This window comes from Oncorhynchus keta, chromosome 2, assembly GCF_023373465.1.
Source record: "Oncorhynchus keta strain PuntledgeMale-10-30-2019 chromosome 2, Oket_V2, whole genome shotgun sequence".
In the NCBI taxonomy this organism is placed as follows: Eukaryota; Metazoa; Chordata; class Actinopteri; order Salmoniformes; family Salmonidae; genus Oncorhynchus; species Oncorhynchus keta.
In genome coordinates this window covers 60,641,180-60,654,378 of record NC_068422.1, presented here as the reverse complement: position 1 = coordinate 60,654,378, position 13,199 = coordinate 60,641,180, and the positions used below count along the sequence as shown (strand labels likewise).

The window sequence follows — 13,199 nt, the reverse complement described above, 5'->3', positions numbered from 1 at the left end:
GTGGGTGGATGGATGATTGTTTGGTTGACAGACAATAGAGACAGGGCATATAGATGGAGTGTAGCCAGTATTTTTAGGGATAGTTTTACAATCCATAAACATTGCCGCCTCAGTTTACTTGAGCAGAAAGCTGTCATTCTTTCAGGCAAAGACAAGGCTCCATTTAGCTCGAGCTACCCAGTGGACAGAAATACATGTGTATTGAGTGGCCACACCTGTCTCACTCTTCCCAGGCTATTTTTCTTTGAGGTATTTATCAAAATGGACAGTTCAACAAAGAAATAACTTGGAATTTTACACAACTTGCTCTCCTCTCCTCGACAAATATATTTCTGGTTTCTCTATCGAATAATGTGTATTGTAGTACGATAGATCAAATGGAATTTGATGTAACAGTTTGAAATTCTGTGAGTTAGAGAACCATTGGAATGCTGAACTCCTATGTAATCACACTTCTTTCTGAACCATTCAGTGAAATTATTGTACAATTGATGTTGTCAGAGACCAGTATTAGTATGTGAAGACTTTCAACCATCAAGGGTTCAGACATGAAAGAGTCATTTTACAACATTGGGAGTTTTATTAACTTCAAATTTAAGTTAGGCAATAGTCATGTGCACAGCACATACATCAATGTATTCAACAAGACCTGTATAAAACTACAGATAATATCTAGTAAATATATATGTTTTTAAAGACAATGGAAACAAGAGTAACAAGACCACACGACTCAAAGACACTTGTTACTTGAGACCCAAGAGCCCTCCCCTGGATGCAGAAACAGCACAGCAATGGAAGAGATAAGCACCCCTAGAAGACGATAGACAATGAACATTTTAAACACCGAAACATGCTCGTTATTCTGCATATTACACTATTGTCTCTGTCGCATCAAGGGATAGATTAAATGTCTGAACAATTGTTCAAACTGTCTCGTCTATGAGGTGCACATTTCGGGTACATTGTGTCGTGTTGCTTGTACACTTGCCGTATAAGCAAATGAGGTGACTCTCCTGGGGTTGGAACAGGGTTGAAGGGAGAGGTCACAGAATATTTGCCAGTGGCTTCTCGGTCTTTTGTAAACATTATGGTGAGCCGTGCAAAACAGTCTAATTGGGGAACGTTTGGCACAGCTGTGGCAAAGGAAAATAGTTATGAGATTGGCAGTGCAGCCTGGTGTCTCGGGTGACTAAATAATATTAACAACAGGGGTTTGAGCATCCAGGTCATCTGTGACAATATTAAGTCAGGTACAGCGTTGGCTAGCTCTTTGACTAGTCAGTCTCAGGAGCTGGATGGTATGCAAGAGCATCATAGTCTTGACTCGTTTTGGCTGCCATGTGCTCGTGTCTTTTTGAAGGGGAAGAGACGGGATCCGGGATAGGATTGTTTTGCGAGAGACATAGACTCCCACAGCAGGTGTTTAGACGTGGACACAGAGAGTTCACCAACAACACCCTGAGATATTTGCTGGCGCTCCAGCCATTCCATTATTTACTACTAGCCAGTGATGTCTTTTTCCTTGACTGCACTTAGCAAAGCTATTTGCTGTGTCAAAGTTACGCCTCATTAGATTTCTCAGGATTTGGACGCTAATTGTTACTATTGTTCTATTGAATATAGAACAATGGGGCCATCGCTTCCAGTTTGAGTTGTCTAAAATCAGTACTGTTACATTGTAAACTGCCACGGTATGTGGAATGTTGAACCTGAGATGGAACCCTCTCAGACGAGAATGAACACCAACGTACAATCTAGAACTATTCTAATAGTCCCAGTTGGTATTAGATAGAACGTTGCAGCCCTGCCCACTTGTGGGGAAAACAACCGGTGGTGACATAGGTTGACCTATTGGCTCAGAGTAAATACTCTACATTTTCAAACGCAATTTTCTTGTTGTCCGCTTGTTTTAGTCCATTACAAAACTGCATTTAAGAAAAGTACAACATGCCTCAAGATAACTTTTCAACACTCAATACTTAGAGAAAATGTAATATTGTAGGTCATCCCTCGTGCCACTTTTCGTGACAGTGCTTGCAGCCATGTGAGTGAGTGCTAGCTAGCGAACGTTAGCCAAGACCAACAACAAAAACAAACGGACTATACAGCTACAAGTAGTGAGTGGAGTTACAAACGGACTATACTAATCAAGTTAAAGGTCTTACCTGCGATGAAATGTTTTCCACACACATAGCTACGAGTAGCCTACCTGGACAACGGGTCCCCACATTTCCCACTCTCCAACGCCAAATAGTCTGAAGCCACAGCACAGGGCTCTTCTCGCAGGCTCTATTTCCCTACATGGGAGCATTGCGAACCATAGGTCAGGGCCTTTGGCCTGGTTACATTGAACAACACAACGGCTTTTCAGCAATGTTTTGTTATTTCTGTATGGCAAAAAACAGTTGCCTCTTTTACAATGGGGGTCAATAGGAAAGAATGATGGTTTTCCCCAATTTGTGGCTGTGGTTGAGGGAATTCCTTATTATTACGTGAATACCGACTGGGATTATAGAGAGAGAGACACTCTCTGGCATGGGCCATCTCCCGGTCAAACCCCTTCGTCTGTGAATGAATGTTCCCAAAGGCGGAAAAACAGACTTTGAAGCAGCATCGCTATGCTCTGCCAGTTACCAGGGGTTATATTTACAAAATATATAAAGAAAAATATAGGGTTACTGGTTAAGCATATAGTGCAGTCTAACAGCTGTCTGTAAATATTCCCATCATGATCATCCTTTCTAAAAGTAAATCACAGGGTAAAGATAGCCCAAACGTGACAGGGCGCAACTGGGACGAAATGGCTGCCTGAACTTCTGCCTATGGCATGGTGCTCTGAGAAGAGATTGGGGCTAATCTCAAACTGGTTCAATAGAATTACTTCAGGACAAACTCTAGAAAAGTTTGGGGGGGTGGGGTTTGTTGAATATGTGAGGTAGAGGATAGATAACAAGGAAAGTGGGGCAATGTGAAAAAATGGGTGGCGATACATGTCCCCCAAAATAATGTATAGCCTTTCGGTGTACCAACTGGGGGAAAACATAACCTTTTGACAATCCTTACATTATCTTGCCTTCTTTTTTTTTGCACTCAGCGAGGAGCTCTGATGCTGAACTTGCGATGATTTCAATGAATCCTTTTGAGATCCATATATTTTCCATACTACTGAGGACTTTGAGTGTTTTACTCCCCATCATAAAAGTTGTATGTTAAAGAGCCATGGCTATGGTTTCTGCCTTGTGTGTCAGTACACTGACCTTGCCTTTAAACTCTCAAATTCTCTGCTTATACAATGTCAAGAAGATGCCTCTCTCTACCCAGAGTCTTATAGATGTGACAAAGATTGACTGCAGAAAAGTTCAAAGTTCAACCACCTGGCAGAGCTAAAAACAGATTTGAGAGGGTAGGACTTCAACGTGGCTCTTTCTGTAACCAGTAGCAAGCTGATACTGTTTCAATTAGACTCCAAAGCCATACAAAGAGTCCTGCCATTGGACAATTGCTTCTGCTTCTAAAACCAATCATTTGATCTAATTTCACTTGTTTGAACTTCGGTCTAAGACTTTAAAGTTATTTCCCTAGAAGAAAAAGAATATAAAAGTATCCTTTGCTCTGTCGCTGTAGAATATTTTGTCTATAAACAGTGCAAAGAAAACCATAATTATACAAAGGAATCTCACTTACCCAAACACTTAATAGCAGCAGACTTCTGATAAATTAAAACACTTAAATAAATGTGTTGATTTCTGAAATTCCCCCTCATGTGAGGACCTGTTTCCCCCCCAAACACAAAATTGTTTTACATAATAAATAAAATGATATACAAACGTATACATACAATTTCAACGGCATGATACACTCAGTCTTGCATAAAACTCCAGTTGAAAGTGCATCATTTTGAGTCCCCCTCACCCCACCTTATTGAGGTTAAGTCTATTTCTGAGTGACTCAGATTCTCGGCAAGAAATGCGTCACTGTCATGGCTGGTGACACTCGGTTTCCTCTTTTTGTTTTACCAGTCTTGCTTAGTCCAATGTACATCGTCGGGTATGCCACCGATTCGTAAGCATTGTAATTATTTGCCAGGAGAGTTTCTTTGAATTTGCAGTCGTTGTTGTAATGAACCTAAAAACAGAGAAGATTAGAAAGATGTTTAATTATAGGCTATATGTTTAGTGTGAGCAGTATAATGGCATAGACGTGACCTACTTTGTGGATATTGAAACTTGACAAAATATTTTATTATGTCTCTTAACAGTTATATTCCATATATCCTTAATGAATGACATAGGGGTAGGCTAGTCCATTAGACTGCATGGTTTTGTCTTTGATGTTGATGCTTTTGAGTGGTAGGGATAACCGGGGCAGGTGAAAAAAAACGATTCTGTAAGAGCCGCAATCCAACTATTTAACTATCCCATCAAGAACATTAATGAATGTGCTGTGTTGTGGGGTCTATAGGCCGTGTGTGTGTGCGTCGTCTTTTTTGGCCAGTTCATCTTTACTCTGAGAAAGACAGTAAGTGCATGTGGTGGCTGGCAATGCTAAGAATGGAATGTGCAGTCTGAATGATCTACTGCGCTACCGTTCCTGGGTTTATCCGGCCCACAATGAAAACACGGCCAGGCACTGGAAGCATGCCATAACCTAGCCCAACAACGTGACATGGAAAGGAGCTGTCGGGGGTGCTGTGGTGGATGTAGCAGAGGAAGTGGTTGCTACAGCTCAAGTGGTGGCATGTCATCGAGTAGGCTACGGATAAGAGCATCAACCGGCGGAAATCAACCGTAAATCCTCTCGTGCACTCACAGATCCGTACAGCTTCCCTTTGCTGTTCATGGCCACGAATAGACCGCGTTGGACGCCAAAGATTGTCACAACTCCTCTCTCTACTGGAGATATCTCAAGGAGACCTGGAAAGAAGAAAACAAATAGTCTTGTATGTGGTTCACATGCAACTAACTTCACATCACGGCGCCAGTTGATTTCACTCATGTCTGGAGACAGAAACAAAGGTTCAAATTGCGCAAGCATGCATCCTCCAAGAAAGAGGCTTGTACTCACTGTCAATTTAGACGCCTTTGTTAAGGCCTAAAGTGCACGTGATATAAAACACCAAATATCAGCTGGTATAGTGTAATATATAATTAAATATTCACTATTAGCAATTGTGAATATTAAATATTCAATGCAATTCAACAATAAAGTACTGTATTGCTGTTCCGCTATGTATTACCTGCAGCATACTGTGAATTATTGTGCATTGTGGAGAAATATTGTGGGAGGAAAAAGAAGCGCTGGCTCATTAACATATTTGAAGGCTGTTGTGGCTATATTTGTTGCATCTGATAGCGAGAGTCGTGTACCAATTTAAATTATATGTGGCGTAGTTCCCTAACAATGAAATTTATATAGGGAACAGATCAGAGTGGTAACTGGTCTTAAACCTTTTAATGGTTGAATATTTACCCACGTCCATTTGACCTGTTTTGACCTCTAATCATGACCAGTTTGGAAGCCTTTGTTTAGGCCTCTAGAAGTGCAAGTGATAGAAAACACCAAGTATTCATTAATATGCAAATGCATACAGCCAACTTGCTAGCTCTAATCCCTTGTAAAATACTGTCTAAATACTTGTCTTACAGTTTAATAGTCACTTTTAACGTATTGCACTGTGATGCATTGCTCTGGCATTAAGTTACCATGAATATCTCAGTATTGGGGCGGCAGGGTAGCCTGGTGGTTAGAGAGTTGGGCCAGTAAACGAAAGGTTGCTAGATCGAATCCCCGAGCTGACAAGGTAAAAAATCTGTCGTTTTGCCCCTGAGCAAGGCAGTTAACCCACTGTTCCTAGGCCGTCATTGTAAATAAGAATTTGTTCTTAACTGACTTGCCTAGTTAAATAAAGGTTAAAAATACAAAATTGTTTTGGCACTATCCAGAGATAGTCCGAGAATTATCGTAAGATATCTTGATGTAATTACAATTATTTTGAAGACCAATGTATTCTCAACTACAACAACATTTTCAGTAATGGTTACAGAAACATTTGACTTGCTATGACGTTTTACTTGTTATGAACCTTGGTTGAATGCACTGACTGTAAGTTGTTAAGGACAAAAGCACCGCTAAATTAACAGAATGTCAAAAATAAAAGCTTGCAAAGAACACTGTGTCGCTGCATTGGTAATTACAGTAATATACTGTAAAGTGCAAGTGATATACTGTAAAGTATATTATAGTAACATTTGTGGTACAGTAAAATGAATTACCATAAAATTGATAACAGTAGCTGCACTGTAAAATAAATTAGAGTAACCTACCAGCCAATTGCTGCCAGTAAGTTACTGAACATGTTACAGGAAATGTTTGACAGTGCATTAACAAACATTGGCATCATTTTTTAAGGTCAATCAAGCAGCCTATGGACCTCTGATGCTGTTCTTGTGCTTTTTTTTATTATTAAAGGTGTCCTAACTGAACCATCATATGTCACCTTATGTCCAATTTAAGTCCTCACTTGAGCTTTAGGTCCTGGACTTTTGAGGCCAGAATGGTGTCTGACTCCTTTTTTAACGTTTTTTTTTTATGGCGACTAGAGCTGTTCAAACAGAACCTATGTAATGTATCTCCCTTGAATTTTATGCCATGTCTCAAAATAGGCCAAGGGAACACAAAACAACCTTTAAGTTCACAGGCAGACCTTGTCGATATAGGCGATATGGGCGTATTTGTCACATTATATCGTTGAAGATACCGGTTCATATTTGCAATGACAACTGTTGGACAAATAAATGCTTGTTATTCTTTGTGTCTGCAAATGTAATTGAATATGACTTTGTCTCGAGCGGACATTCATTTGACACGCAAGGCCAAGAGGTTAATTTACCGTAACAGATGGGTTTATCTCCGTTCTAACGTTAGGACGTATTGGATATTGGCTTGGTTCCTAGAAATCTCTGATTTCAGACACTGGTTTCAGAGTGGAAAGCACCCACACGTCATTTTTAGCCTCCAGATGTTCCAACGCATGCCCACCTTATTCGCTCCTTTGACACTTATGCCTATTTATTTAATCGGAGCATCGCCTTTTTAGCTAGCTAGCATAGCACTGCATGTCACGGATGCCACACAGACAACATGTTTCATCAGCAGTGAAATAAGAGGCGCATTCTAATCCTGCAATCAAGTCATATCTATTCCACTTTCAAATGAAGCACATTGGTGAGGCATTTCAAACAGTTCCAAGATACCCATGCCCCGACACTGACACTATTACATAATATGCCATATATTCATATCGCGATAATATGTTTATGAAGACACAATCTAGCAGTCTCTTCAAATAAGTATAGGCTAATTGGAATACACAAGTGGCACATAAAAACGTGTTTTTATACATATAACAAAAAAAAAACATTTGCGTAAGTCACTAAAGTTATTTAGAATTGATTGCATGAAATATGTTATGGTATATTAAATATTTGTATTTATTTTTATAATTTTATGAATAGCCTAGGCCTATTCTAATACCAATGGCTCGCACGGGAACGGGATAAGTGCATGGAATGACCAGGCAGGCCAGAGATCAGGTTGGGAATGCCAGCACAAGAGGCGCATGCGACTAATGCCAGAAGGCAATCTTATGCATAAAAGTGCAAATAATCATTTTGAACTTACTGTAACGGTTTTCATTGTGCACCCCTGTTATTCTCCCATCGGGTGAAACTTGAATATGAAACCCAATTCCTACGTTGCAATAAAGGCGTCGTAGCCGTTTAATGCCCATAAGATAGTCGCTGTCCCGGTTTATCTCTCTTTTCTCCCCAGGGATCCGAGCCAAGGACCGCGAGTACAGTGTCTCCCAGCGTCGTTCCACCGTGCCATTCAGCCTGCCAGTGAAGGGGGCACAACGCACCAAACTAGTCATCAGTCCCAAGACCAATATTGGTAAGAAGGCCGATTGAAAGGCCATCCTTACCAACACTGCAGTAGCCTACAGTGTTTGTTGAGGGAGTTTAGGGGACTAAAAATATCACCCCTGTGCCGGCCTTTACCTTGAACTCCGAATAAGACAAAATGAACGAATGAAAAAAAGCAAAGAAAGAAGCTCATTCCAAGACAAAGATGACGAGTTCCGTTTGGTGCGACATCAATTCTTGCTTGGTTTAACTGTCCTCTCCGAGGTAACGTGTATAGATTCGAGTCGAACTTGTCCAAGGATAAGTTGAGAAGCGTTGGCCGTCTAGGCAAGCGCAGCTCAGCCATGCCGCTTTTCCCTCGCGGACGATATTTATATCTGCTGCGAAATTACATCACGCAATACCTACTGCATCACGGGACAGTATTCTAAGCCACTCTAAACAGACGGATCCCTCATAATGTACATGCTGTGCCATGGGTGGGGAGGGAGGGAGGGGGGCGTTTAACGAATGTCAAAACTAGACTTGCCCGGATAACAAAACAACATTTGCCAGTGTACACTCATATTGAAACGAGCAAGACTGCGGGAAGTTGTCTATACAAATAATGCCCTTATCAAATAGTGAAAATTAGAATAAAGACTTTGTAATATAGGGCTTCATTGTGTAAAGCTTCTTTCATTTATTGGACTGAAATTAAATAATTTATGTATGGGAGGATGTAAAATAGGAAATAGCCAAGTTTACAGACTGCGGTGTCAGACAGGAGACAGTTCTATAAATGAACAATAACAGGAAAAAACAAAAGTTGAATTCAACGAATTGGAAACACTAATTTAAGACTGACACACACAAAAAATGACCCCGGTTCTTAAAGAGAACAATGGTGAGACTAAATATAATATGAAAAAGCATGATAAGTAGATGCTCCGGCTGATAATCTGCACAGTGAAGATAGTGGCACAGAAAAGCTATTCACGACTATTTAAGTTTTTATTGCCAACCTTGTGGAGGATATCGCGACAATGCCATTAAGCTATTGCTGGCTCGAACTCTGTCAAAGTTCTGAAGTTATAATAACACCAATAAAGTAGTATACTATAACATAACTGATAATGATAAACAATTATTACTCAATTTACGAATTAATTTGCAGTGCCAATGCTTCATTAGGCGAAAGATCATTTTGAGAATGTGGACAATGCAGAATTTTTTGATAGGGTTCAATGTGGTTTAATGTGGTGTTACATAGACAACATCAGTGTCCCAAAGCAATGAACGTGTGTTTTTCTTATTTTCAGTTACTGCTTTCGTCTGTGTCCAAATCATGGGCAAATTCCATCAGTGACATGCATGAACTGTCTACTATAAGCCACCAATTTGCTTCTACACGACTTAAGTTACTTACATTCTCTACACGTTGGTGAAATTGATTGGGGAAACAACATTTTCATTAGGCTAGTCAAAACTGTTAGGTCAAATATTTTTCAACTTGAATGGCACTGGTGCTATATAGGGTTGTCAACAGTAAGTACTCTACTTCATCTCTGATAAAAATGAATTTTTTTTGTGCCTTTTCGTGTATCTCTTGGAAATCATTGCTGGGTTTACAGGCGCCCTTTCGTGGACCCTGAACCTCCCAGTCACAAGCTGATGATTCTCATGAAAACTTTTTCTCATGTTCACGTTTGGGTAATCCTCAATATATAGGCTAATAACATTCCTCCACTCTATGCTGCAAATTTGAACTTTGAATGCAGTCAGATCTTGGAGCCGTACCCCGAGTTGCTCAACCTTTAGCTTGGCGACCCGCTCTCCTGGGTTCGCTAGTTCACTAAACCATGCCTACTGATGACACAGAAGACGCGTCTTTTTCAGTCGGTTCATTTGATCTTTTTCTGTGTCTCACAAGTGGATTGTTTGTTCTCTTCCTTATGGATAATCAAATAGATCGGGGGTGACATTTGTTGTTGCGTTGGCAGCGATCACTGAGGTACTAATGATTATCATTCATTACCATTGTACACATCCAGTACAACTTTGGTCTATCTGTACACGTTTGAGCATCGACTATGGAGAATACCTCCATGTCAACTGAGCTTCAGGCCTATACTTTCCCCTGGTTTCGTTTTGGATCAATTCCGTATAACTGATGGGAAATATACTATTGTGTAAATGAAACAGGCATACATCAAAAATATGTTTCTGGACAACATCAAACAGATTTTTCTGGGCGAAAATCGAACAACAAACAAATATTTGAATAATTAATTTAATAACTTGCTGACTTTTCAAGCAAAGATAATGGACTTGCACGGTTTATAACTGTCCTTTGAAGATGCACGGTATTGACCCATACTTCAACAAGTGACGTTTATCCTTTCACGTAGTCCTGGGGTGCCGCTCTCCATGGTGCTGTAATTTGTCTCCACATTTTTAAGTAGGCTACACATCGCGCTGCATAGCGATTCACTATCAAAGGGTAACGTTTTGAATTACTTTCTAACTGTGTTCGGTTGCTCAATAACTTTTCACTCTCGTATTTGACTGAATACATTTTCGACGTTGCTGTCTTGATTGCTTGAGATTACTCCACGTCTAAGCCTGTAACTTTTGAGCATGTCTTTAAACGTGTTAAATAAGGACAACATTAATGTGTGAAGAGGATGTTTGAATCAGGCAGCGCTTTCATCACATGGCAGGTGGTTGTAGCCTGTTTTGCTCCAAATCTATTGCTCTCTTGGCTCAATCTCTCCTGGTCAGCAAGGCAATCGACAAGTGTCTGTGATGTCCTCTGCTTTCGCCCTTTACCTGACGATATCGAGGGACACCGTACACTTAAATTACCCTCAAATCTGCACGTGAAAACACACCCATTGTCCCCTTGGAAAATACAGCCGGCAGAGACCTATAGTGTATTATGCAAGGTACTGTTCACAGTTCCATTCACTCAACTTTAAACCTTTTTGTTTTTGTTGTAATCGGCATTTATACATAGAAATGTGCGAGTTTTCAAGGACATTGACCCAACTGCATGCAACTGTGATCTATACACTCAAATTGTAGCTTGATAAACTGTGATAGTCACACTTCAGTGTTTTGGGCTTAAGTGTTGCTGTTAACCATAATAACCGTACATTAGTCGTAAAACAAACCGATACAAACCGTACACTCGATAGCCCTATTTGAAATCTATTTTGTTAAAAGAAACATGATGACAGCATTTTAGCAAGCTCTAGGTCTAGGATTATGCATTTTGCATAGTGCACCACATGACCTAAAGTCCTACTCGACTATGAATTTTATGAGTAAAATCATTCAAAGCTGAATTAGATTTGTTTAATATTTCCTCGGTGCTAAAACGTTGATAATTTCCCCAATTGTTAATTTGAATACCACCCAGTTGATGATTTTCACGTTTGATTTGGACAGTGTCAATCTTTTTGCCTATAAAGGGAGAAATCATCCTGGTTTGATCTTCTTTGATGCTTGCTACTGGCAGTTACTGCCAATACCAAACTCGAAGACCTCCTATAATATCACGTGGGTTGCGACAGCCAGGGTAACCGGCAGTAGCCGTTTCAGTGACTATAATTTCTTTATAATTTTATTTCTGCTGGTGAAAGAAAATGAAATTGAAAGTGAATGTCACTAATTGTGTAAAATATATTTCCGAAAAAAAATTGTATAACATAATTTTGGTATAGACTCAGGGGTAGGCTACGTCACTTGTATTTTAAGGTGAATGATCAACTGGTCTTTGAAGTAGGCCTATCACTCTTGTGGGATAGAAGTGATTTTAACACTTGCTCATTATTTTATGGCATCTTATAAATACTGTCTGATGTGCACCAAATATTATTTGAGACAACGAGTATCACACAATTTGGAAATTCTGTCTATATTTATATTTATATAAACACAATTTAGATCACATCAATATGTCACTTCTCAGTCAAGTTGTTATTTGACCATTTAGGGGTAGATGTTCAACAAATAAAACATGTGAAAACCAAAACAATGAAGTGTTAATTTGGCTGAGAGGTCATGGTAAGCAGTGCAGACGGCCTGCACAGGACAGACACAAAAGCCTCCGAGGTTCTGTGAAGGTGGAATTCCTGGCCACACCAATTCGGCAGGCATGAGGGCCTGTCTCCTTTTGGAGAGACACTGAATACCTGCGGTTTTAATTTGGTGGGACACATTTCACTGATTGTTAAGATTACATGTTCAAATTACAATAGCAGCAACGATAATAGTATCTTATTCAAATTCTTCGATTTCATCATCACTCTTCTTTTTAGCCTCATTCTGATGATTGCTTGGTATTATATTGAATTTGCTCAAATTATGACTTGCTGTTCATAAGCTCATGATTGATTTATTTAGGTTACATTTCGTGTCATATATGCGTATACAAGCATTTGACGTTTCAAAGAAAAAGTATTTGCACTCCATATATTTGCTGAAAAATCCAAATTGATGTGCATTGCTTCATTATTACAGTCGTTGTTTGGCAGAAAAGTGTCAAACGTTTAATGTTAATGTTTCACGTTATAAACTTTTGGCCTATTTTGTCTGCTTTCTGTGAAGCGTTTGTCTTGTTAGAAAACCACTATCCTAACGCCCTACCCCTAGGGTGCAGTGTCTACAAGTTAACACAAGAGATGCTTTCCATAGATGGGAAAAGAGAATCTGCACTTGCTTACCTGTGATAGCCTATGGTTTATCCCGCCGTCTGACATAGTTGTGGAATACAATGCCTTCAATCACTGGATGTCATTACAGGTTTTACCACCTCGACTGTGGGAGGGGAAGTTTGCTAGTGCACTAATGAGGATCTCCCCTTGACATGGCGACAGCCAGACACGTCATTGTGTTGTGCGGGTCAACAGAAGTCGCCATGTCGAGATGCAAACTCTAACTACTGACCTTTTGTTGACTTGCTTAGTGCCACGGAACTAATAAGAGTGCCATGTACCTAAATAGATGTTCTGCTGGAGCACGGAGGGGAACAGGAGAACAACATGATCTGTGTGGGAATATGCAGAAGGGGCCAAGCTGCATGGTAGCCTCAATTTCTACAATTTAAATCAGTTTTAACTCCTGATTTCTGTATGCTTCCTATTAAGTTGAATGAACATGTCCCATAACCCCCAATTAAATATTGTTATTGCTTTATCAAAATGGTAATTTTCATACATTGTTTCTAAGCTGGATGTAATTGTAGGTATAAAATAGAGGCCTAGTGAATAACCCAGTTACCGTTGTCATGTC

At 39.9% G+C, this 13,199-nt stretch overlaps 1 protein-coding gene across 1 annotated transcript; it reads right to left on the bottom strand.

Moving 5' to 3' along the window:
* Positions 1 to 575: 575 nt before the first annotated feature.
* LOC118358164 (fibroblast growth factor 4B-like) lies at positions 576 to 8,344 on the bottom strand. Its single transcript, XM_035735674.1, has 3 exons — positions 7,681 to 8,344; positions 4,810 to 4,913; positions 576 to 4,125 (listed from the first exon to the last, which is right to left on the bottom strand). Exons 1-3 carry the CDS (start codon positions 7,973 to 7,975, stop codon positions 3,949 to 3,951), a joined length of 576 nt encoding a protein of 191 aa, XP_035591567.1. The 5' UTR covers positions 7,976 to 8,344; the 3' UTR covers positions 576 to 3,948.
* Positions 8,345 to 13,199: the final 4,855 nt, after the last annotated feature.